Raw genomic sequence first — 23,282 nt, 5'->3', positions numbered from 1 at the left:
AGTTTAGATAAGCAAAGGGCAGGTTAAACTAAAAACATGACAGCGAGACAAGCCAGTGTATGAATCAAATGGATTTGCATATGAATGGATTGGGAATTAGCTGACTTCGTGATCTGTAAGGTAAGTAACTTTAATGTGTCAAGCAATGTTTAAATCAAAGATAATACAATTTATATAGCCCTTCGTACATCAGCTGATATCTCAAAGTTCTGTACAGAAACCCAGCCTAAAACCCCAAACAGCAGGCAATACAGGTGTAGAAGCACGGTGGCTAGGGGGAAAAAACTCCCTAGAAAGGCCAAAACCTAGGAAGAAACCTAGAGAGGAACCAGGCTATGAGGGGTGGCCAGTCCTCTTCTGGCTGTGCCGGGTGGAGATTATAACAGAACATGCCCAAGATGTTCAAATGTTCATAAATGACCAGCATGGTCAAATAATAATAATCACAGTAGTTGTCGAGGTTGCAGCAAGTCAGCACCTCAGGAGTAAATGTCAGTTGGCTTTTCATAGCCGATCATTAAGAGTATCTCTACCACTCCTGCTGTCTCTAGAGAGTTGAAAACAGCAGGTCTGGGACAGGTAGCACGGTGAACAGGTCAGGATTCCATAGCCACAGGCAGAACAGTTGAAACTGGAGCAGGAGCACGGCCAGGTGGACTGGGGACAGCAAGGAGTCATCATGCCAGGTAGTCCTGAGGCATGGTCCTAGGGATCAGGTCCTCCGAGAGAGTGAAAGAAAGAAAGAAAGAAAGAAAGAAAGAAAGAAAGAAAGAAAGAAAGAAAGAAAGAAAGAAAGAAAGAAAGAAAGAAAGAAAGAGACAATTAGAGAGAGCATACTTAAATTCACACAGGACACCGGATAAGACAGGAGAAGTACTCCAGATATAACAAACTGACCCTAGCCCCCCGACAAATAAACTACTGCAGCATAAATACTGGAGGCTGAGACAGGAGGGGTCAGGAGACACTGTGGCCCCATCCGATGATACCCCCGGACAGGGCAAAACAGGAAGGATATAACCCCACCCACTTTGCCAAAGCACAGTCCCCACCCCACTAGAGGGATATCTTCAACCACCAACTTACCATCCTGAGACAAGGCGAGTATAGCCCACAAAGGACTCCGCCACGGCACAACCCAAGGGGGGGGGGCGCCAACCCAGACAGGAAGATCACATCAGTGACTCAACCCACTCAAGTGACACACCCCTCCTAGGGACGGCATGAAAGAGCACCAGTAAGCCAGTGACTCAGCCCCTGTAATAGGGTTAGAGGTAGAGAATCCCAGTGGAAAGAGGGGAACCGGCCAGGCAGAGACAGCAAGGGCGGTTCGTTGCTCCAGAGCCTTTCCGTTCACCTTCACACTCCTGGGCCAGACTACACTCAATCATACGACCCACTGAAGAGATGAGTCTTCAGTAAAGACTTAAAGGTTGAGCCCGAGTTTGCATCTCTCATATGGGTAGGCAGACCATTCCATAAAAATGGAGCTCTATAGGAGAAAGCCCTGCCTCCAGCTGTTTGCTTAGAAATTCTAGGGACAATAAGGAGGCCTGCGTCTTGTGACCGTAGCGTACGTGTAGGTATGTATCAAGACGAACAGTCTTGATATGTTCGTCAAAAGAGAGATCAGGGTCCAGAGTAATGCCGAGGTCCTTCACAGTTTTATTTGAGACGACTGTACAACCATTAAGATTAACTGTCAGATTCAACAGAAGATCTCTTTGTTTCTTTGGACCTAGAACAAGCATCTCTGTTTTGTCCGAGTTTAAAAGTTTAAGACTTGGATTTCATGTTGTAATGTTAACAAGGTACCCAAAAGTAGTTTGAATTATTGTTTTCATTTTATTAGCTAAACAAAACTTGTTTAAACAGCGAAATTGTCGCTGAAATCAGCCTTGTTTGCATAGCGATGATGAAAAGAACGTCAAACAAAACTTGTTTAAACAGCGAAATTGTCGCTGAAATCAGCCTTGTTTGCATAGCGATGATGAAAAGAACGTAATTTAGGCAGTAATGATCTCCAAAATTCTAATCATTAGGACATCACACCGTTGATATAGCAACGGTCGCTGATAGTTTATCGAATCCCATTGTGATGCAGAGGGGGACACTATATTTGGCCGGGGGACATTATTTGGAATGACAGGCCCCCGTGTTGAGGATCAGCTTTAGCAGATGTGTTATTTCCATACCCTTACCATCTGGGGGCGGCCCGTCAGGAAGTCTAGGATCCAGTTGCAGAGGGATGTGTTCAGTCCCAGGGTCCTTAGCTTAGTAAGAGCTTTGAGGGCACTATAGTGTGAACGTTGAGCTGTAGTCAATGAACAGCATTTTCAAATAGGTGTTCCTTTTGTCCAGGTGGGAAAGGGCAGTGTGGATCTGTTAGGGCGGTACGCAAATTGTAGTGGGTCTAGGGTTTCTTGGATGATGGTGTTGCAATGAGCCATGACCAGCCTTTCAAAGCACTTAATTTCTACAGACATGCGTGCTACAGGGCGGTAGCCATTTAGGCAGGTTGCCTTAGCTTTGTGGGCACAGGGACTATGGTGGTCTGCTTGAAACATGTAGGTATTACAGACTCAGTCAGGGAGAGGTTGAAAATGTCAGTGAAGACACTTGCCATTGGTGTCCTGGTAATCTGTCTCGCTCTGCGGCCTTGTGAATGATGATGACCTGTTTAAAGTTTTTACTCACATCGTCTATGGCTACGGAAAGCATGGATGGAACAGCTGGTGCTCTCATGCATGCTTCAGTGTTGCTTGCCTCGAAGAGATCATAAAAGGCATTTAGCTCGTCTGGTAGGCTTGCGTCACTGGGCAGCTCGTGATTGACTGGGTTTACCTTTGTAATCCGTAATAGTTTGCAAGCCCTGCCACATCTGACGTGTATGAGAGCTCATGTACTAGGATTCAATCTTAGTCCTGTATTGACGCTTTGCCTGTTTGATGGTTCATCGGAGGGAAAGGGGGATTTCTTATAATGTATTTTATTAGTTTCCCACTCCTAGCAAGCAGCAGCTCTAGCCCATAGCTCAGTGCGGATCATGGCTTCTGGTTGGGATATGTACGTACAGTCACTGTGGGTACAACGTCGTTGATGCACTTATTGATGAAGCCGGTGACTGATGTGGTATACTCCAAAATGCCATTAGAAGAATCCCGGAACATATCCCTGTAGCTTAACATCTGCGTAATCTGACCACTTCTGTATTTAGCAAATTACTGGTACTTCCTGCTTGAGTTTTTGCTTGTAAGCAGGAATCAGGTGGATAAAATTATGGTCAGTTTTGCCAAATGGAGGGCGAGGGAGAGCTTTGTACACGTCTCTGTGTGTGGAGTAAAGGTGGTGTAGAGTTTTTTTCCCCTTTAGTTGCACATGTGACATGCTGGAAGAAATGAGGTCAAACGGATTTAAGTTTGCCTGCATGAAAGTCCTCGGCCACTAGAAGCATCGCTTCTGGGTGAGCATTCTCTTGTTTGCTTATGGCCTTACACAGCTTGTTGAGTGCGTTCTTAATGCCTGCATTGGTTTGTGGTTGTAAATAGACAGCTACGAAAAATATAAATGAAAACTCTCTCAGTATATAGTGTGGTCTACAGCTCATCATGACGTCCTCTACTTCAGGTGAACAAAACCTTGAGGATTCCTTAATAGGCCTATAGCCTACAGGTCTGTAGGTTTGATATTTGATTAGAGGTTAACTTTACAGTAATGCTATTGGTCAACAACTCAGATTTTGAATCCAAAGAACCAAAATGTTATAAAAGGGTCTAGATTCCTTGTCTCAGTTGTGAAACAAATCTGATTCTGTAGCGCGGTGAGTTGTGTTATAAAATATCCTAAAATTAGCATATTCATATTTTGGAACAGATGCCTTTTGTTTTTGATGGTTATTTTTGTTGAACAAACAAAGCTATGTAAAGAAGGTAACTTTCAGAGCAAAATAATAAACTTTGCAAAACTCTAATTTTACGATGATAGGTTGGGGTGAATTCCAAATATTTAATACCATTTTAAAGCTAAACAGAAAATATTGACTTAGTAGGATTAACCTGCAATGGCCTCAAAGACATTCCAAATAGTACTTTCACAGAACTCACTCCGGTGATTGATGGTGTCTAAAGTTTCTGTTTTCTGACTAATTCAGAGACCTCTGCTCTGCACACCAAAGTAGAGTACAGATAATAGCGTTGACAACGTGAGATTAAACATGAGAGTAGAATCTCAGACTGCTTTGAAACATCAGAAGAACAGATGAGCTAAAATAAAATGGAAGTGTAATGAGAGAAACACACTAATCTCAACTAGTCTAAGTGTAAAAATGCAGCAAGCTTCATTTCCCCCAAAACAATTAGAAGGAACTTAAAAGAGAATGTTTCGTCAGAAAGTGTGAACTACACATTGTATGCCATGTCAAAAAAAGCTCATATACTTTAGCCTGACACATAGGCCTATAAACTTAACGTAGGAGATGTGTCAAATTAAATCTGCACAATGCTGGTCATGAGAGTCAAAACTCCATGAGAACTGTGGCTTGCACAATAGAGTTATGCTGTTCATGGGTGAACACATTGCTTTTCTTTATAAATAGTAGCACGGTTTTAATGGCTTTTGGCCATTCTATAAATGGAGTACACTTGGAGGGAGACATGTTTGACATTTATCTAATGTCTACAGTAGTCCATCTGTTTTGTCAGGGAGGGTCTATGAACAGAGATAGAGAGCAGGAATGCATGGAGTGGGTTGACTGCACTGCATGTGCCCTCGTGTCCAGAAGACTCTTGGCTTTGTCCCTCCAGTTTGAAGGTTAAGAGAGACTGCGGGGGAAACAATATGGGCCATGGAGGAAGATAACCTTGAACCACGAGAAGAATGTAGATCCAGAGACCAAGACACCCACCTAGGGTAGCAGCTGAGAATCTGAGAATCTGCTACTTCACAAGGCATTGTGCTGCCACTGTGCCTTAGGAGCCCACCAGCCAGGGAGACAGCTCTCCTCTGTTTCATCACGTGTGGATGGGGAAAGATAATATAGGAGGTTGTTTGCTAGGCCTCTAATTGCAACTGCAGTTATACTGGTTGTAACTTAACCTGGTGCTTTTTTGCCTAGTTCAATCAAATCAAATTGCATTGGTCAGATGCAGATGGCTCAGGTGGCTCAGGTGGATGATGTGTTTGATGATATGTTTGTCCTTTCTGTGACATTGGGTGCTGTCGGTGTCCTGAAGGGCAGGCAATGAGTTGGACAAACTGCACCACCCTCTGGAGAGCCCTGCAGTTTAGAGCTGTGCAGTTGCCATACCAGGTGGGGATACAGCCCAACAGGATGCCCAACAGGATGCTCTCAATGGTGCATCTGTAAAAGTTTGTGAGGGTCTTTAGGGACCAGGCCGAAATTCTTCAGCCTCCTGTTGCGCTGACTTCACCACACTGTCTGTGTGGGTGGACCATTTCAGATTGTCATTGATGTGTACATCGAGGAACTTGAAGCTTTTCAACTTCTCCACTGCAGTCCTGTCGATGTGGATGGGGGCGTGCTCCCTCTGCTCTCTCCTGAAGTCCACGATCAGCTCCTTCGCTTTGTTGACTTTGAGGGAGAGGCTATTTTCCTGGCACCACTCGGCCAGGGCCCTCACCTCCTCCCTGTAGGCTGTCTTGTCATTGTTGATAATCAGGCCTACTACTGTTGTGTCATCTGCAAACTTGATGACCAAGTTGGAGGCGTGCGTGGCCACGCAGTAATGGGTGAACAGGGAGTACAGGAGGGGGCTGTGCACTCACCCTTGTGGGGCCCTGTGTTGAGGATCAGCGTAGTGGAGGTGTTGTTTCCTACCTTCACCACCTGGGGGCGGCCCGTCAGGAAGTCCAGGACCCATTTGCACAGGTCGGAGTTCACACCCAGGGCCCCAAGCTTAATGATGAGCTAGGAGGGTACTTTGGTGTTGAAGGCTGAGCTGTAAATTAACAGCATTCTTACATAGGTATTCCTCTTGTCCAGATGGGATAAGGCAGTGTGCAGTTTGCATCGACGATTGCATCGTCTGTGGATCTATTGGGGAGGTATGCAAAGTGAAGTGGGTCTAAAGTGTCAGGTAAGGTGGAGGTGATATGATCCTTAACTATTCTCTCAAAGCTCTCAGTGCTCCCGAGTTGCGCAGCGGTCTAAGGCATTACATCTCAGTGCTAGAGGCGTCACTACAGACACCTTGGTTTGAATCCAGGCTGTCTCACAGCCGGCCGTGATTGGGAGTCCCATAGGGCAGCGCCCAATTGGCCCGGCGTCGTCCGGATTTGGCCGGTGTAGGCCGTCATTGTAAATAAGATTTTGTTCTTAACTGACTTGCCTAGTTAAATAAAGGTTAAATAAAAAAAAGTATATATTAAAATGCTCTTCATGATGACTGAAGTGAATGCTATGGGGCGGTTGTCATTTAATTCAGTGTACTTTGCTTTCTTGGTTTCACGAACAATGGTTTCACTTCATTCATTTCAGACATTCAATACGTTGAAAGTATGAATTGTATCCCTCGTGCTCTGTGCAGGTTGAGTAATAATGACAACAAAGTCACGCCGGTGACATGATAGCATGGGAGGACCACACACGGTCTCTTATTTCTTCTTGCAAAATTAGCTTAGTTGTGTCACACAAGTTGACTGCTCCTGTTTTTTTTCAGATGGCATCTTCCCAGGTCCTAAACTCTAAACGCTGTGTGAGTTGTGTGTACTGTCAGTCTGTCATAAACAGGTTGTGACCTGTGGGTCAGAGTGAAAAATTCACCCTCCAAGGCTGTATGACAACTCTCCCCTACCTATCCATTTTATTGGAAGATATTGGGCTTCTTTGTCTTGTGCTGACTTAGCCCACCAGCTAGTGTGTGTGTTGGCCACCGTACTCCGGGGCTAACCTTGTCAAGATATCCTACACTGCTATGCTCGTTATCAAGGCCACAGGGCACTAGTCATCTTTCGACTATTTAAAACTCGAACAAATCACTTCCCTACATAACCACCTCTAGGAAGGTTGTCAGCTTCAGATTGCCTCCCCTAGGCATCCCTCTCCCCTAGTTTACCAACTCAACCTAGCTGCCACTGTGTGTTGTCAGCTAGCTAACCAACTCAACCGAGTTGCCGCTGTGTATTTGTTAGCTTGGCTTACCAAACGACAGCCATTCATGCATGTTTTGCATAAATAAGCCTACATTTAAAAATTATATCTCTCCTGCTCCTGCTCCAGCCCTGTGGTAGCTGTTGTATACAGTCTCCGGTTACTATTACATTAGTTAATTTGATGAGTCATTATATTGCATAAGAAATACTTTTCTTCACATTCTGAGCTGAGAGAACACTGCATCACCATGATGCTGGGAATGCATGGGTGCTCCTCTTGTGGATCTGAACTACAAGTAGAAGATTATCATGACCTGTGCCCCGCCTGCCTAGGCATTGGGCAACTGCCTGAGGCCCTTTCTTACCCCTGCTTTTACTGCGCCATCCTGCCTGTGAAGGTAAGGGAAGCTCGACTCAGATAGTCATGATGATGACCTGCTCTCCACTCGGGCATCCAACCACCACTTCAGTTACCAGGATGTAACCTCCTTCACCTCAACATGGTGAAGGAGGTGCCAACTAGTGTTGTGGACCCATTCAGTCTCAATGCTAAAGATGGGTTAGAGGAATCATTCCCAGGCTCTGATCACACAGAGTCAGAAGAAAGCTCTGCCTGACTACGCGCTGTCCTGCGAGCAACCTTAGCTAGGCTAGAGCTTGATGGCCACAGCCCCTGCAGCTAACCTGTTCTTTAAGAAGGCCCGGGCAGCTACACTGTTCAGTGTGCCACCTTGACCGGCTTTTCTTACGGAGCTTCAGAGATGCTAGCCCGACACACAAAATGGCTTTTACTCATCCAATTTCCTGGTTCTGAAGAAAGACGGAAGCTTCGGTCCAGTTCTGGATTTAAAATGGTTCAATGTTTTCCTAAACGTTCTCCCCTTTCACACGTTCTCCAGACCGTAGCCACAGGTTAATGGTTCACGTCCCTTGACTTAAAGGATGCTTACTTTCACGTTCCAGAGGCATTTTCTACGGTTCACCTTTCATGGTCAGGCATACCCCTCGGTCTCTCCCTGGCTCTTCGTGTCTTCATAAGATGTGTGAGCGCAGCCCTGAACTCCCTCCACCTACAGCGAATCAAGATTCTTCTTTACCTCAACGACTGGCTCATTTGCGTCCTCTCTCACGAGCGTGTGGCAAAGTGCACAGTGCTGACACTGACCCACGTCACCGCACTGGGTCTTAACCCAAAATATGGGTTACAAGGTCATGCTACCCTACTCTTCGTGCCGTAGAGGAAGAGAGTTACCTGACTGCAGGTGTCCCTCTCAGATTCCTGCATGGCGGGAAGTAGTGACGACCGGAGCTTCACTAGCAGGCTGGGGAGCAGTGTGGTAACACAGGTCTGTACGGGAAGAGAGGTGCCCCCGCTGTAGGAAAGAGCACATCAACGTACTAGAACTTCAGTTTACCTAGCCCTGAATCACTTTCTGCCGGTTCTCAAACATAAACATGTCCTGATACGATCATTGTCAGTGTTCCACATCAACCATCAAGGGGGAACGAGGTCTGTACGGTCCCTACAGGTGGCACAACAGCTCTTGATATGGGCCCTACCACATCTGGCCTCCCTACGAGTCATTCATCTCCCAGGCAAGGTGTTAAAATGCCCAATGCGTAAAAATACGGCACAATTCTGTAGACACCTTGGGGAATACGTAGAAAGCGTAAGCTCATTCGTAGCCAATTCACAGCCATATAAGGAGTCATTGGCATGCAGCGCTTTCAAAATATGGGGCACTTTCTGATTGGATTTTTATCTGGGTTTCGCCTGTAACATCAGTTCTGTTGCACTCACAGACAATATCTTTGCAGTTTTGGAAACGTTAGAGTGTTTTCTATCCACAGCTGTCAATTATATGCATAGTCGAGCATCTTGTCGTGACAAAATATCCAGTTTAAAACGGGAATGTTTTTTATCCAAAAATGAAATACCGCCCCTAGAGTTTCAAGAAATTGGTGGAGTGGTTTAAAAACTAGTTTTAATGACTCCAACCTAAGTGTATGTAAACTTCCGACTGCATACGTTAACTAGGCACTACATAATTTTGGTTAAGTAGGTTTGAGCAGTTTGATTAAGTGATAGTTAATTGTATTGTTAAAAAATGACAAGAAAATCATATCAAAGTAAAGTGAATATTGCATATTGAAGAACAGATACTTAAATTAAATATATATATTCAAATTAAAAGAGCGATTTGGTGCAGTGTTACAAGTGGCTTTGTGAATTTGTTTTGTTGTACTCAGTCAATTGAAAATGTGCTTAGTTTTGAAACATGAGCCATTTTGATGATCTGTTTTGATTTTTGTGCTTAGAGTTGTGAAAATGTACCACATATTGTACTCGTGAAAATTGCACAAAAGTCAATGAAAACTTAAATACAGTGTGTGATAAAGCTCTCTTGATAACCATTTAATCAGATTAATTCTCTCACAATAACTCTTAATATAAATGTACATTCACTTTAGAGAGAGATCGATACAACCCAAAAAATACCTTGATGAAGGATTCATACACATAAGGATTCATTAGATGAATTAGTTACATGCTTTTGTGTGTAATACATACAGAGGTGCTGATATCATGCTACTTTCAAAGTAATGATGTCATCATATCACATCCATTAACGTAACAGGAAAAGTAATAAAGACTCAGAAAGTGTAGATACTGTGCATCTTCAGGATGTCTTCATGCGATCCAAGGGGTCGTATAGCTGATGCGGCCAGTACATAGATGAAATCCCTTTGCATTCCTGAAAGCAGAAGCAAACATCAATAGATTACACATGGCATACAGTGCCTTCAGAAAGTATTCGCACCCATTGACTTTTTCCAAATTGTGTTGTGTTACAGCCTGAATTTAAAATTGAGTAAACTAACATTTTGGGTCACTGGCCTATACACAATGCCGCATAATGGAGTTCTGTTTTTAGAAATGTTTACAAATTAATAAAAAAGAGCACATATATACATATATAAATATATACACAATATATTTTTCTTAGAGGGTTTAAAATGCACCTACAATTTAATAGATTGTCCTTTCCTGTAGAAATATAGATTTAAAAATAATTTAAATCAATGAATGTCAAGTTCCGTTACTGTATGTGTGGAAGACCATATACTGTAGTGTCAAATTAAAGGCAACATTAACATATGAAGTGATGTCTTGAGTGAATATTCAACCAAAAAAGGTCAGGATTAAAAAGTCACATAATAAGTTACATGAACTCACTCACTCTCAATAATAGTGTTAAACATATTTTTTTTTGACTACTTCAATTATCTGTATGGTCCCTCAGTCAAGAAGTGAATTTCAAACACAGATTCAACCACAAAGACCAGGGAGGTTTTCCAATGTCTCACAAAGAAGGGCACCTATTGGTAGATTGACTATCCCAATGTACACTGCTCAAAAAAATAAAGGGAACACTTAAACAACACAATGTAACTCCAAGTCAATCACACTTCTGTGAAATCAAACTGTCCACTTAGGAAGCAACACTGATGGACAATAAATTCCACATGCTGTTGTGCAAATGGAATAGACAACAGGTAGAAATTATAGGCAATTAGCAAGACACCCCCAATAAATGAGTGGTTCTGCAGATGATAACCACAGACCACTTCTCAGTTCCTATGCTCCCTGGCTGATGTTTTGGTCACTTTTGAATGCTGGCGGTGCTTTCACTCTAGTGGTAGCATGAGACTACAACCCACACAAGTGGCTCAGGTAGTGCAGCTCATCCAGGATGGCACATCAATGCGAGCTGTGGCAAGAAGGTTTGCTGTGTCTGTCAGCGTAGTGTCCAGAGCATGGAGGCGCTACCAGGAGACAGGCCAGTACATCAGGAGACGTGGAGGAGGCCGTAGGAGAGCAACAACCCAGCAGCATTACCGCTACCTCCGGCTTTGTGCAAGGAGGAGCAGGAGGAGCACTGCAAGAGCACTGCAAAATGACCTCCAGCAGGCTACAAATGTGCATGTGTCTGCTCAAACGGTCAGAAACAGACTCCGTGAGGATGGTATGAGGGCCCGACGTCCACAGGTGGGGGTTGTGCTTACAGCCCAACACCGTGCAGGACGTTTGGCATTTGCCAGAGAACACCAAGATTGGCAAATTCGCCACTGGCGCCCTGTACTCTTCACAGACGAAAGCAGGTTCACATGTGACAGACATGTGACCCAGGGCCAACCGCACCAGCATATGGTCTCACAAGGGGTCTGAGGATCTCATCTCGGTACCTAATGGTACCTAATGGCAGTCAGGCTACCTCTGGCGAGCACATGGAGAGCTGTGCGGCCCCCAAAGAAATGCCACCCCACACAGTCTGGAGACGCCGTGGAGAACGTTCTGCTGCCTGCAACATCCTCCAGCATGACCGGTTTGGTGGTGGGTCAGTCATGGTGTGGGGTGGCATTTCTTTGGGGGGCCGCACAGCCCTTCATGTGCTCGCCAGAGGTAGCCTGACTGCCATTAGGTACCGAGATGAGATCCTCAGACCCCTTGTGAGACCATATGCTGGTGCAGTTGGCCCTGGGTTCCTCCTAATGCAAGACAATGCTAGACCTCATGTGGCTGGAGTGTGTCAGCAGTTCCTGCATGAGGAAGGCATTGATGCTATGGACTGGCCCGCCCGTTCCCCAGACCTGAATCTAATTGAGCACATCTGGGACATCATGTCTCGCTCAATCCACGCAATGCACCACAGACTGTCCAGGAGTTGGCGGATGCTTTAGTCCAGGTCTGGGAGGAGATCCCTCAGGAGAGGGCCACCTTATCAGGAGCATGCACAGGCATTGTTGGGAGGTCATACAGGCATGTGGAGGCCACACACACTACTGAGCCTCATTTTGACTTGTTTTAAGGACATTATATCAAAGTTGGATCAGCCTGTAGTGTGGTTTTCCACTTTAATTTTGAGTGTGACTCCAAATCCAGACCTCCATGGGTTGATAAATTTGATTTCCATTGATAATCTTTGTGTGATTTTGTTGTCAGCACATTCAACTATGTAAAGAAAAAACTATTTAATAAGAATATTTCTTCATTCAGATCTAGGATGTGTTATTTTAGTGTTCCCTTTAGTTTTTTGAGCAGTGTATGGGTATCAATACACACAGTCACTACAAAGATAAAGTCGTTCTTCCTAACTTATAGTAAGAACATCTCAAATAAGCAAAGAGAAACGACAGTCCATTATTACTTTAAGTCATGAAGTTCAGTCAATATGGAACATTTCAAGAACTTTGAAAGTTCAAGTGCAGTCGCAAAAACCATGAAGCGCTATGATGAAACTGGATCGCATGAGGAACGGCACAGGAATGGAAGACCCAGAGTTACCTCTGCTGCAGAGGATGTTCATTAGAGTTACCAGTGTCAGAAATTGCAGCCCAAATAAATGCTTCACAGAGTTCAAGTAACAGAGACATCTCAACGACAACTGTTCAGAAGAAACTGTGTGAATCAGGCATTCATTGTTGAATTGCTGCAAGGAAACCACTACTGAAGGACACAAATTAGAAGAAGAGACTTGCTTGGGCCAAGAAACACGAGCAATGGACATTAGACCAGTGGAAATTTGTCCTTTAGTCTAGAGTCCAAATTGGAGATTTTTGGTTCCAACCGCCATGTCTTTGTGAGGCGCGATGTGGGTGAACAGATGATCTCTGGAATGTGTATTTCCCACTGTAAAGCATGGAGGAGGAGGTGTTATGGTGTAGGGGTGCTTTGCTGGTGACACTGTCTGTGATTTATTTAGAAATCAAGGCACAAATAACCAGCATGGCTACCACAGCATTCTGCAGCGATATACCATCCCATCTGGTTTGGGCTTAGTGGGACTATCATTTGTTTTTCCACAGGACAATGAGCCAACACTTGTTGTATTCGGCGCATGTGACAACTAAAATTTGATTTGATTTGAAAATGTATTGACTCAGGGGTGTTAATGTAACTAACAATTTAACCGGTAAGTCTAAGTTGTTGTTTTTTTGTTTGAATTGTTTACGTGTTCGCTATGCGGGGGAAATGATAAGACAAGTGGAACTACGTGGCTAAGAACTGTTGTAACGGGGATTATTATCGTTGAAGGCAATCCCGTGCTGTGTTAGCTAAGTTTCCATGTCTTCGGGGGTAGTAAAGCTAGTAAAGGTTGAAGTGTGTATGTTAAGACGGTAACGTTATAATAATTAAGCATGAAGCGTAAATTCATGCCAGGAATAATACGTTTTTGATTTCCTCCCTTCTGCAATAAGCAGACAATGAGGTATTTTTCCTTTATTCATGTGTTTAATCTGATACTGTTATAGCTCCAGCTAAACTGTTTGTGTGTAAGCACTTCAGAGTTATATCAAGCTAATAAGTCACTCGTAAGACAAGAAAGTTGTAAGAGTGTGCTTAACTGTATTTTCATTTACTTTATTGTTCTCACGGTAGGTGATAATTCTGACTAAAACTACAGAATAAAGCCACCAGGGAACAGCTGTGCTCGTGGTTACTGGAGTGAGCTACCGTTAATACTTATCTAAATGAGATATTTCTGTATTTAATTTCCATTAAATTTGCTAAAATTAAGAAAATATACATGTGTTTCACATTGTAATTATGGGGTATTGTGTGTAGATGGGTGACAAAACAAATCTATTTAATCAGTTTTGAATTCAGGCTGTAACACAACAAAATGTGGAATAAGGGGTATGAATACTTTCTGAAGGCACTGTATCCTGTGCCAAGAGAGAGGTCAAGGACAGTTGAACTCTGTTAGATGAAAATGCCTCTCCATGTGCATGAATCTGATAGTTTAATTGTGTAGGCTACTATGTGCTGTGCATTTACATTGTTTATACTTTGAGTTTACTTATCTTTTTACTTGCTGATAGCAGTTTTTTTCATGACATACCTGGGTTATTCTGCCACTTGCACCCCTGCACAGTTATCTTTACTCTCTGAGGCTATAGCTAAATATTCTGCATTCCTGGAAAGAAAGGGAAAAGATAGAAATGGTTAGAATATCATCATCCGCTTATTACCTAAAAACCTGATATTTCATCTCATGGAGATTGATAGAGGACTCTAGTGCCCAAATACCTGTTTTAGCATAGGCAGAGCCATTAAGGACTTACACCATTTTGACATAATCAACTTCCTATGGATTAAGGAAGGATCACATAATTCCATGCAGGTCATCAGGAGGGATCAGCCAATGAATTATACGTGAGAAAACATTCCATAACTACAGGTGGCATTAAATCGCTAGACTTTGCTCTATAACTGTTCAAACAACAAACACACTCCACCCTTTCAGTTTGTTTATTAACTCATAGTGGGACAGATAAAATGTTGCATCCTAACTATCTCTATGTTTTCATCCTAACCTTAATCATTCATCCCTCCATCTATCCATCTATAACCATTCAAACCACTCTCATTACTTAAAGCATTTCAATAAGTTAAACTACACTGCATATCTCCTACTATTCCTATGTCTATTCCACTCTTTTTTATCTATTCATTCATATCCTCTATCAATCCACATACTCCTCTAACCTCTCTATCCATACAACAACATGTCTAACCTTCTTTCATCACTCCATCCATCCATAATAACTTTCTTTATCCTTCTATCAAGCAACCATGCATCCAACTTAGGTAACCAGATGTATTACTTTAATGTAGCAAAGCGAAGCAAGCAGTGTCGACTGAGCTAACATTCAATCAGAGACTGAATATCATTTATTTAAATGGCAGCTTATTCAGTTTCGCCATTCAGCAAGCACCATCGCTTGCAACTGCTGTGCTTTTGCCATCCAGCTCCCCAGCCTCCACCCGCTTTTGGTTCTGTTATTCTATCTATGCGGGGCATGGCAGATACTCTGCTCCCTACCTATAGCTTGCTTTTGATTGTATACATTAATTGAGCACTTTTCCCACATTGGCAGCACCCCACAGAGCACAGCCTAAACACCAAGGCCAAATGTAGTATCATACACATTTTATGTTAAATGAAATGTGATGTCAACGGAATACATGAGTTCCCCTCCTGACACAACTATATTTAACTCCAACTTCTTTTCAACTTGAATTTTACATGAGCTTTTAAGCTATTTATACATAATTCTAGACTGCTGAAGCAAGCAAGCAAACGTTTTTCAGGAAAAGTACCTTCTTTGGCTTTTCTAGAGAGTGGAAAATGTGATGATTGTGAGACACAGAGATGGAAAGAATGAGAGAGAATGGGAGTGGCAAGGAAGACGAAGATCGAGAGAAAGACAGACAAGAGTACAGGGAGAGAATATTGAACAAGGAGGAACAGAGGAATTGCACTACTCAGCACTATGGAAGAGAGAGGAGAGAACACAAATCAACAGGATGGACAGGTTCATAACAGACAAGGGCAGTGAGATTTTATGTAGGGAGACCGTAATAGAGGACCTAAAACGAAAGGATACAGCTGCAGGAGAGGAAGTAGGGTTACAGTGTTACTCACGCGCTTTCTCTTAATGCTTCCTCTCCTGCAGCTGAGATCTTTCTGAAGCAGTATACCATCTCTATGTAGAGCCAAGCCTGTAGCCCGATGATGGACACATACATCATCACCTCAGAGACTATGGAGGCTGTCCCTCTGGTGGCTAGAGAGAGAGGGAGAGAATGGGAGAAAGAGGGGGGAGTCAAAGCACTCAGTAGGCACCACATAGGCTCTTAGCACTTATAAAACACTTACAAGCTTCATTTCAAGTCCTAAATGTTTCCTAACAATCGGGATAATTGACATCGGAATTCAAATTGCTTACAAAAAGCATGTCTGTATTGTAATACTGAACCTTTAGCCACCACTTTCAGGTGCACAAGCTTGCTGACAACAGTCTGGTATTCGTAGAACTCATACGTCAAGAGCCGGTGGAAGTGGCAACTGTAGGTGCCCGAGTCATTGAAGGTGACATTGAAGAGGTAGATGGATGCATCCTGTATGTCTTGGCTCCTCTTACTGCCGTTCCAGTCGACGCGCTCCTCAAAGCGCTCATCCACAATGTGGGGGCCCTCCTCATCGTAATTATATATCTAATGACACAATGAAATCTGGGTTGTTCCCCTGGCACTGAAGATCTCTCGGTTCACTTCCTAGATCCCCACCCATATCTGGCAACATCCAAAGGATAGAGCTGTGTTTTGAGAGAGGTCCCTTGATTAGGAAAGTATACCCAAAGTTACATACAGTAGCTGTGAGCATTCGGAAAGTATTCAGACCCCTAGACTTTTTCCACATTTTGTTACAGCCTTATTCAAAAATGTATTTAAAAAATATATATATATCATCAATCTACACACAATACACCTTAATGACAAAGCAAAAGAGGTTTTTAGAAAAGTTTGCACATTTGTGACTCGTTTCAGGAAACTAGGCATATGTCGAAGGGTCACTACTTCACAGGAGAGCCATTTGAATGTCAACTTTTTGATTTTATCAAAATGCGTTTTTTTGCAGAAATGCCTTCTGGAACATGTAAACTTTCATGTGCCTTAAAAACAAAGTTGTATGCCATCTGTAAATAAGAATAACATTGTTAAATTACGAGTCTAGTTGGTTTAGTCACAGAAAAAGACAGCAACCATGATTGGCTGAGATAATGAGTGGGCTGGACATGCCGAGAGATGAGTTCAGATTGGTCTGCAACATAGCACGCTTCTGTCTATTTGAGCTGATCAGTATGTGTAGGTAATCCTGTCTAACGACAATGAGGTATTTTATATTAAATTTAATATTAAAAATATATATATTGCGTAGTAGAACTGCATAAGTATTGCACACCACTTTCTGGAGGACTGAGTTTTGAAATCAGTGGAATTAGAGTATGATAGCTAAGGAGATGGAGGAAACACCTGTCTCTGGATTACATCTTCAAACTAAGGGCAACCATGGCTCCTGAGTGGCGCAGCGGTCTAAGGCACTGTATCTCAATGCTAGAGGCATTATTGCAGGCCCTGGTTCAATCCCAGGCTGTATCAGAACCAGCTATGATTGGGAGCCCCATAGGGTGGTGCACAATTGGCCCAAAGTTGCCTGGGTTTGGCCAGGGTAGGCAGTCATTGTAAAATAAGAATTTGTTCTTAACTGACTAGTTAACATTAGCTGGTTCACTCAATAACATTACATGCATAATCTTATTATTTGTATCTCTGAGCAATTTACTTGCTAGTTATAGCTAGCTAACATTGAACCTGGATGGTTAGCTACCTGTACATTCATGCAGGGTAGTAACGTCATGAGTTGGGATTATGGTTAATTGTTTACCTACAGTTGAAGTCAGATGTTTACATACACTTAGGTTGGAGTCATTATTAAAACTAGTTTTTCAACCACTCCACACATTTCTTGTTAACAAACTATAGTTTTGGCAAGTCGTTTAAGACTTGTGCATGACACAAGTAATTTTTCCAACAATCGTTTACAGGCAGATTATTTCACTTATAATTCACTGTATCACAATTCCAGTGGGTCAGAAGTTTACATACACTACTTTGACAGTGCCTTTAAACAGCTTGGAAAATTCCAGAAAATTATGTTATGGCTTTAGAAGCTTCTGATAGGCTAATTGACATCATTTGAGTCAATTGGAGGGGTACCAGTGGATGTATTTCAAGACCTACCTACAAACTCAGTGCCTCTTTGCTTGACAGCATGGGAAAATCAAAAGAAATCAGCCAAGACCTCAAAAAAAAAGTGGACACCTCCACAAGTCTGATTCATCCTTGGGAGCAATTTCCAAACGCCTGAAGGTATCACGTTCATCTGTACAAACAATAGCACGCAAGTATAAACACCATGGGACCGCGCAGCCGTCATACCACTTAGGAAGGAGACGCGTTCTGTCTCCTAGAGATGAACGTACTTTGGTGTGAAAAGTGCAAATCAATCCCAGAACAACAGCAAAGGACCTTGCTGGAGGAAACAAATTGTTTCCAGCAGCACAGTTGCAGTCACCAACACCCTGGATAACATGAAAACATCCTAACCTAGAGCTCTTCTCTCATTTGTGTTTGGAAGTAGCTAGCAAGCTAGACAACTTTAGCCAGTTAGCCTGGGTGCTTGACTGCTGTTGTTAGGACAGAACACTCTGATCAGTCCTTAAAGAGATGGGTGGGGCTAAAGCTTAAGAGGGTGTGATCGATGCTAAATTGTTATAGACAAAGAAGAACTCTCCAGTAGCTACCAACACATTCAAAGGCCATTTTCTCAAAAGTGAGGTTACAAGTTTAGCAACTTTCAAAGCAGAATTACACAACCGTTCAAAAGTTGGTGTACAGAGGCCCATTATCAGTAACCATCACTCCTGTGTTCCAATGGCACGTTGTGTTAGCTAATCCAAGTATAATTTTAAAAAGCTAATTGATCATTAGAAAAGCCTTTTGCAATTATGTTAGCACAGCTGAAAACTGTTTATCTAATTAAAGAAGCAATAAAACTGGCCTTCTTTAAACTAGTTGAGTATCTGGAGCATCAGCATTTGTGGGTTTGATTACAGGCTCAAAATGGCCAGAAACAAACTCATTTTTTTCTGAAACTCGTCAGTCTATTCTTGTTCTGAGAAATGAAGGCTATTGCATGCAAGAAATTGCCAATAAACTAAAGATCTCGTATAACGCTGTGTACTACGCCCTTCACAGAACAGTGCTGGTCCTAAACAGAATAGAAAGAGGAGTGAGAGGACCCGGTGCACAAATGAGCAAGAGGACAAGTACATTAGAGTGTCTAGTTTGAGAAACAGACACCTCACAAGTCCTCATCTGTGCAAACTGATCCAAGATCCAAGATGGCGTAGCAGTACAGACGTGGTTTGTCGTCCTCTCGTTTCCTTTTGTATTTTTTTTGTTGTATATATCTCCATTTATTTTCAATCTCTTTTCCATTTTTAAAATAAATATAACTTCCGGTAACCCGCCTCACCCAATGTGACACGGATCTGCTATTTTTTTAGACCTTATAGCCAGAACCTCCATCAGAAGCTAACCAGCTAATTAGCGACTAGTTATTTAGTCATTGTTAGCCTCTGCTAGCAGCCTTTACCTTCTGCACAGACACCAGCCATTTAAAAAACAAATTGCCTGGATAATACTTGCCAGTCTGCCAGTATCAGAGTGTTTTCTCCACTACAACCCCGGATTCCTGCCGTAAACCCTTGGCCATTGCTCCTGATCATCACAGCTAGCTATCTGCCACCGAGTGACCCAGCCCCGAAGCTAGTCCTGAGCTAGTCAACTGGCCACCTCCCGGTCTACTCTGTGATCACTCGGCAACTCAGCCGATGCCTCCCGGACTCTACACCAACACGGCTAGAATCCACTACTCCACCAGATCCTTGCCGAAAGCTCTGGACCTTTGCATCGGATCATCGCTGCTAGCTAGCTGCTACCGAATGGCGATAGTGGCTGACGCCCCTGCCCCAAAGCTAGCACCAGTTAGCCGCGAGCTGGGCGCATCTCCCGGCTAGCAAACGAAATTACTACAACTACAATATCCCTTTCGCCATCTGGCTCGGACCCTTTGTCGACATGGCGCCCACACGTACTACCACGACTTGTCTGCCGACGTAACTTCATCCGCTGTGCCCTCAACTGGCCTTTGCAGGACGTCGGAGCAGACACTTCTTCTTACCCCGGCCTGCTAACTTTAAACGCTGTATCCCCCGCGTGCTTGAGTAGTAACGACTACCCCTCGGGCTTCCCTGTTCCATCTATTGCTGTTCACTGGACCCTATGATCACTTGGCTACATAGCTGATGCCTGCTGGACTGTTCATTAATCACAGTATTCCATTTAGTTTATTTTTTGTTTATCTGTCGTAGTTAACCAACCCTGTCTGCCCTGTCATCGCCATTTTACCTGTTGTTGTCTAAGCTGATTAGCTGTTGTTGTCTTACCCATTGTAATCCAATCAACACCTGTGATTGCTTTATGCCTCGCTGTATGTCTCTCTCAAATGTCAATTTGCCTTGTACACTGTTGTTTAGGATAGTTATCATTGTTTTAGTTTACTGCGGAGCCCCTAGACCCACTCAACATGCCTCAGATCCCTGTCCCACCTCCCACACATGCAGTGACCTCACCCAGCATAACTAGCCCGCCCAGAGATGCAACCTCTCTTTTCATCACTCGGTGCCTGGGTTTTCCTCCACTGTACCCGCAACCCACCATACCCGTGTCTGTACATTATGCCTTGAATCTATTCTACCACGCCCATAAATCTGCTCCTTTTATTCTCTGTCCCCAACGCACTAGACAACCAGTTTTGATAGCCTTTAGCCGTACCCTCATCCTACTCCTCCCCTGTTCCTCGGGTGATGTGGAGGTTAACCCAGGCCCTCCGTGTCCCCAGCCACTCTCATTTGTTAACTTCTGTAACCGAAAAAAAAAACTTGGTTTCATGCATGTTAACATCAGAAGCCTCCTCCCTAAGTTTGTTTTACTCACTGCTTAGCACACTCCGCCAACCCTGATGTCCTTGCCGTGTCTGAATCCTGGCTTAGGAAGGCCACCAAAAATTCTGAGATTTCCATTCCCAACTACAACCTTTTCCATTAAGATAGAACTGCCAAAGGGGGAGGAGTGGCAATCTACTCCAGAGATAGCCTGCAAAGTTCTGTCATACTTTCCAGGTCTATGCCCAAATAGTTTGAGCTTCTAATTTAAAAAATGAATCTCTCCAGAAATAAATCTCTCACTGTTGCCACCTGTTATAGACCCCCCTCAGCTCCCAGCTGTGCCCTGGACACCATATTTGAATTGATTGCACCCCCATCTATCTTCAGAGTTCGTTCTGTTAGGTGACCTAAACTGGAATATGCTTAACACCCCGGCCGTCCTACAATCTAAGCTAGATGCCCTCAATCTCACACAAATTATCAAGGAACCCATAAGGTACAACCCTAAATCCGTAAACATGGGCACCCTCATAGATATCATCCTGACCAACTTGCCCTCCAAATACACCTCTGCTGTTTTCAATCAGGGTCTCAGCGATCACTGCCTCATTGCCTGCATCCACTATGGGTCCGACGTCAAACGACCACCCCTCATCACTGTCCAACGCTCCCTAAAACACTTCTGCGAGCAGGCCTTTCTAATCAACCTGGCCCGGGTATCCTGGAAGGATATTGACCTCATCCCGTCAGTCGAGGATGCCTGGTCATTCTTTAAAAGTAATTTCCTCACCATTTTAAATGAGCATGCCCCTTTCAAAAAATGTAGAACTAAGAACAGATATAGCCCTTGGTTCAATCCAGACCTGACTGTCCTCGACCAGCATAAAAACATCCTGTGGCGTTCTGCATTAGCATCGAATTGCCCCTGTGATATGTAACTTTTCAGGGAAGTTAGGAACCAATATACACAAGCAGTTAGGAAAGCTAAGGCTAGCTTTTTCAAACAGATATTTGCATCCTGTAGCACAAACTCTAAAAAGTTCTGGGACACTGTAAAGTCCATGAAGAATAAGAGCACCTCCTCCCAGCTGCCCACTGCACTGAGGTTAGGTAACACTGTCACCACTAATAAATCCACGAGAATTGAGAATTTCAATAAGCATTTCTCTACGTCTGGCCATGCTTTCCTCCTGGTTACACCAACCCCGGCCAACAGCACCCACCCCCCGCAGCTACATGCCCAAGCCTCCCCAGCCTCTCCTTCAACCAAATCCAGATAGCAGATATTCTGAAAGAGCTGCAAACCTGGACCCGTACAAATCAGCTGGGCTAGACAATCTGGACCATCCCTTTCTAAAATTATCCACCGCCATTGTTGCAACCCTATTACCAGTCTGTTCAACCTCTCTTTCAAATTGTCCAAGATCCTTCAAAGGGAGTGACACTCCAGACCCAAACTGTTATAGACCTATATCCATCCTGCCCTGCCTTTCTATAGTTTTCGAAAGCCAAGTTAATAAACAGATCATTTCGAATACCACAGTACCTTCTCCAGTGTGCAATCCAGTTTTCGAGCTGGTCATGGGTGCACCTCAGCCACGCTCAAGGTACTAAACAATATCATAACCGCCATAGATAAAAGACAGTACTGTGCAGCCGTCTTCATCGACCTGGCCAAGGGCTTTCGGCTCTGTCAATCACCGTATTCTTATCGGCAGACTCAACAGCCTTGCTTTCTCAAATGACTGCATTGCCTGGTTCACCAACTACTTCTCAGACAGTGTGTCAAATCGGAGGGCCTGTTGTCCGGACCTCTGGCAGTCTCTATGGGGGTACCACATGGGTTCAATTCTCAGGCCGACTCTTTTCGCTGTATATATCAACGATGTCGCTCTTGCTGCGGGTGATTCCCTGATCCACTTCTAAGCAGACGACACCATTCTGTATACATCTGGCCCTTCTTTGGACACTGTGTTAACTAAACTCCAAATGAGCTTCATACAACACTCCTTCCATGGCCTCCAACTGCTCTTAAATGCTAGTAAAACCAAATGCATGCTTTTCAACCGTTCACTGCCCGCCCCCGCCTGCCTGACTAGCATCACTACTCTGAACAGTTCTGACTTAGAATATGTGGACAACTACAAATACCTAGGTGTCTGGCTAGACTGTAAAACTCTCCTTCAAGACTCATATTAAACATCTCCAATCCAAAATGACATCTAGAATCGGCTTCCTATTTCGCAACAAAGCCTCCTTCACTCACGCCGCCAAACATACCCTCGTAAAACTGACTATCCTACCGATCCTCGACTTCGGCGATGTAATTTACAAAATAGCTTCCAATACTCTACTTAGCAAACCGGATGCAGTCTATCACAGTGCCATCCGTTTTGTTACCAAAGCCCCTTATACCACCCACCACTGCAACCTGTATGCTCTAGTCGGCTGGCCCTCGCTCCATATTCGTCGCCAGACCCACTGGCTCCAGGTCATCTAAAGCTCCTCCTTATCTCAGCTCACTGGTCATGATAACAACACCCACCCATAGCACGCGCTCCAGCAGGTATATCTCACTGGTCCTCCCCAAAGCCAACACTTCCTTTGGCCGCCTTTCCTTCCAGTTCTCTGCTGCCAATGACTGGAACGAATTGCAAAAATCACTGAAGCTGGAGACTTAAATCTCCCTCACTAACTTTAAACATCAGCTATCTGAGCAGCTAACCGATCGCTGCAGCTGTACATAGCCC

At 43.8% G+C, this 23,282-nt stretch overlaps 1 protein-coding gene across 9 annotated transcripts in view; it reads right to left on the bottom strand.

Moving 5' to 3' along the window:
- Nucleotides 1-9,500: 9,500 nt before the first annotated feature.
- Nucleotides 9,501-23,282, bottom strand: part of LOC109904481 (sodium channel subunit beta-1) — a 45,451-nt gene continuing 31,669 nt past the window's right edge. For 4 of the 9 annotated variants that reach the window (XM_031788496.1, XM_031788493.1, XM_031788495.1 and 1 more), the window contains 4 exons: nucleotides 15,937-16,174; nucleotides 15,603-15,744; nucleotides 14,016-14,090; nucleotides 9,501-9,866 (listed from right to left, as the gene is read on the bottom strand). In XM_031788496.1, the coding sequence (XP_031644356.1) occupies nucleotides 14,021-14,090; nucleotides 15,603-15,744; nucleotides 15,937-16,174 (450 nt within the window). In that variant the 3' untranslated portion in view covers nucleotides 9,501-9,866; nucleotides 14,016-14,020. Of the gene's footprint in view, nucleotides 9,867-14,015; nucleotides 14,091-15,277; nucleotides 15,292-15,602; nucleotides 15,745-15,936; nucleotides 16,276-23,282 lie in introns of all 9 variants that reach the window. The other 5 variants (XR_004202821.1, XR_004202820.1, XR_004202823.1 and 2 more) reach the window with 3 other exon arrangements.

Source organism: Oncorhynchus kisutch, linkage group LG14, assembly GCF_002021735.2.
Source record: "Oncorhynchus kisutch isolate 150728-3 linkage group LG14, Okis_V2, whole genome shotgun sequence".
Taxonomy (NCBI): domain Eukaryota; kingdom Metazoa; phylum Chordata; class Actinopteri; order Salmoniformes; family Salmonidae; genus Oncorhynchus; species Oncorhynchus kisutch.
The sequence above is the reverse complement of the archived record's forward strand: the minus strand, read 5'-3'. Positions and strand labels throughout refer to the sequence as shown.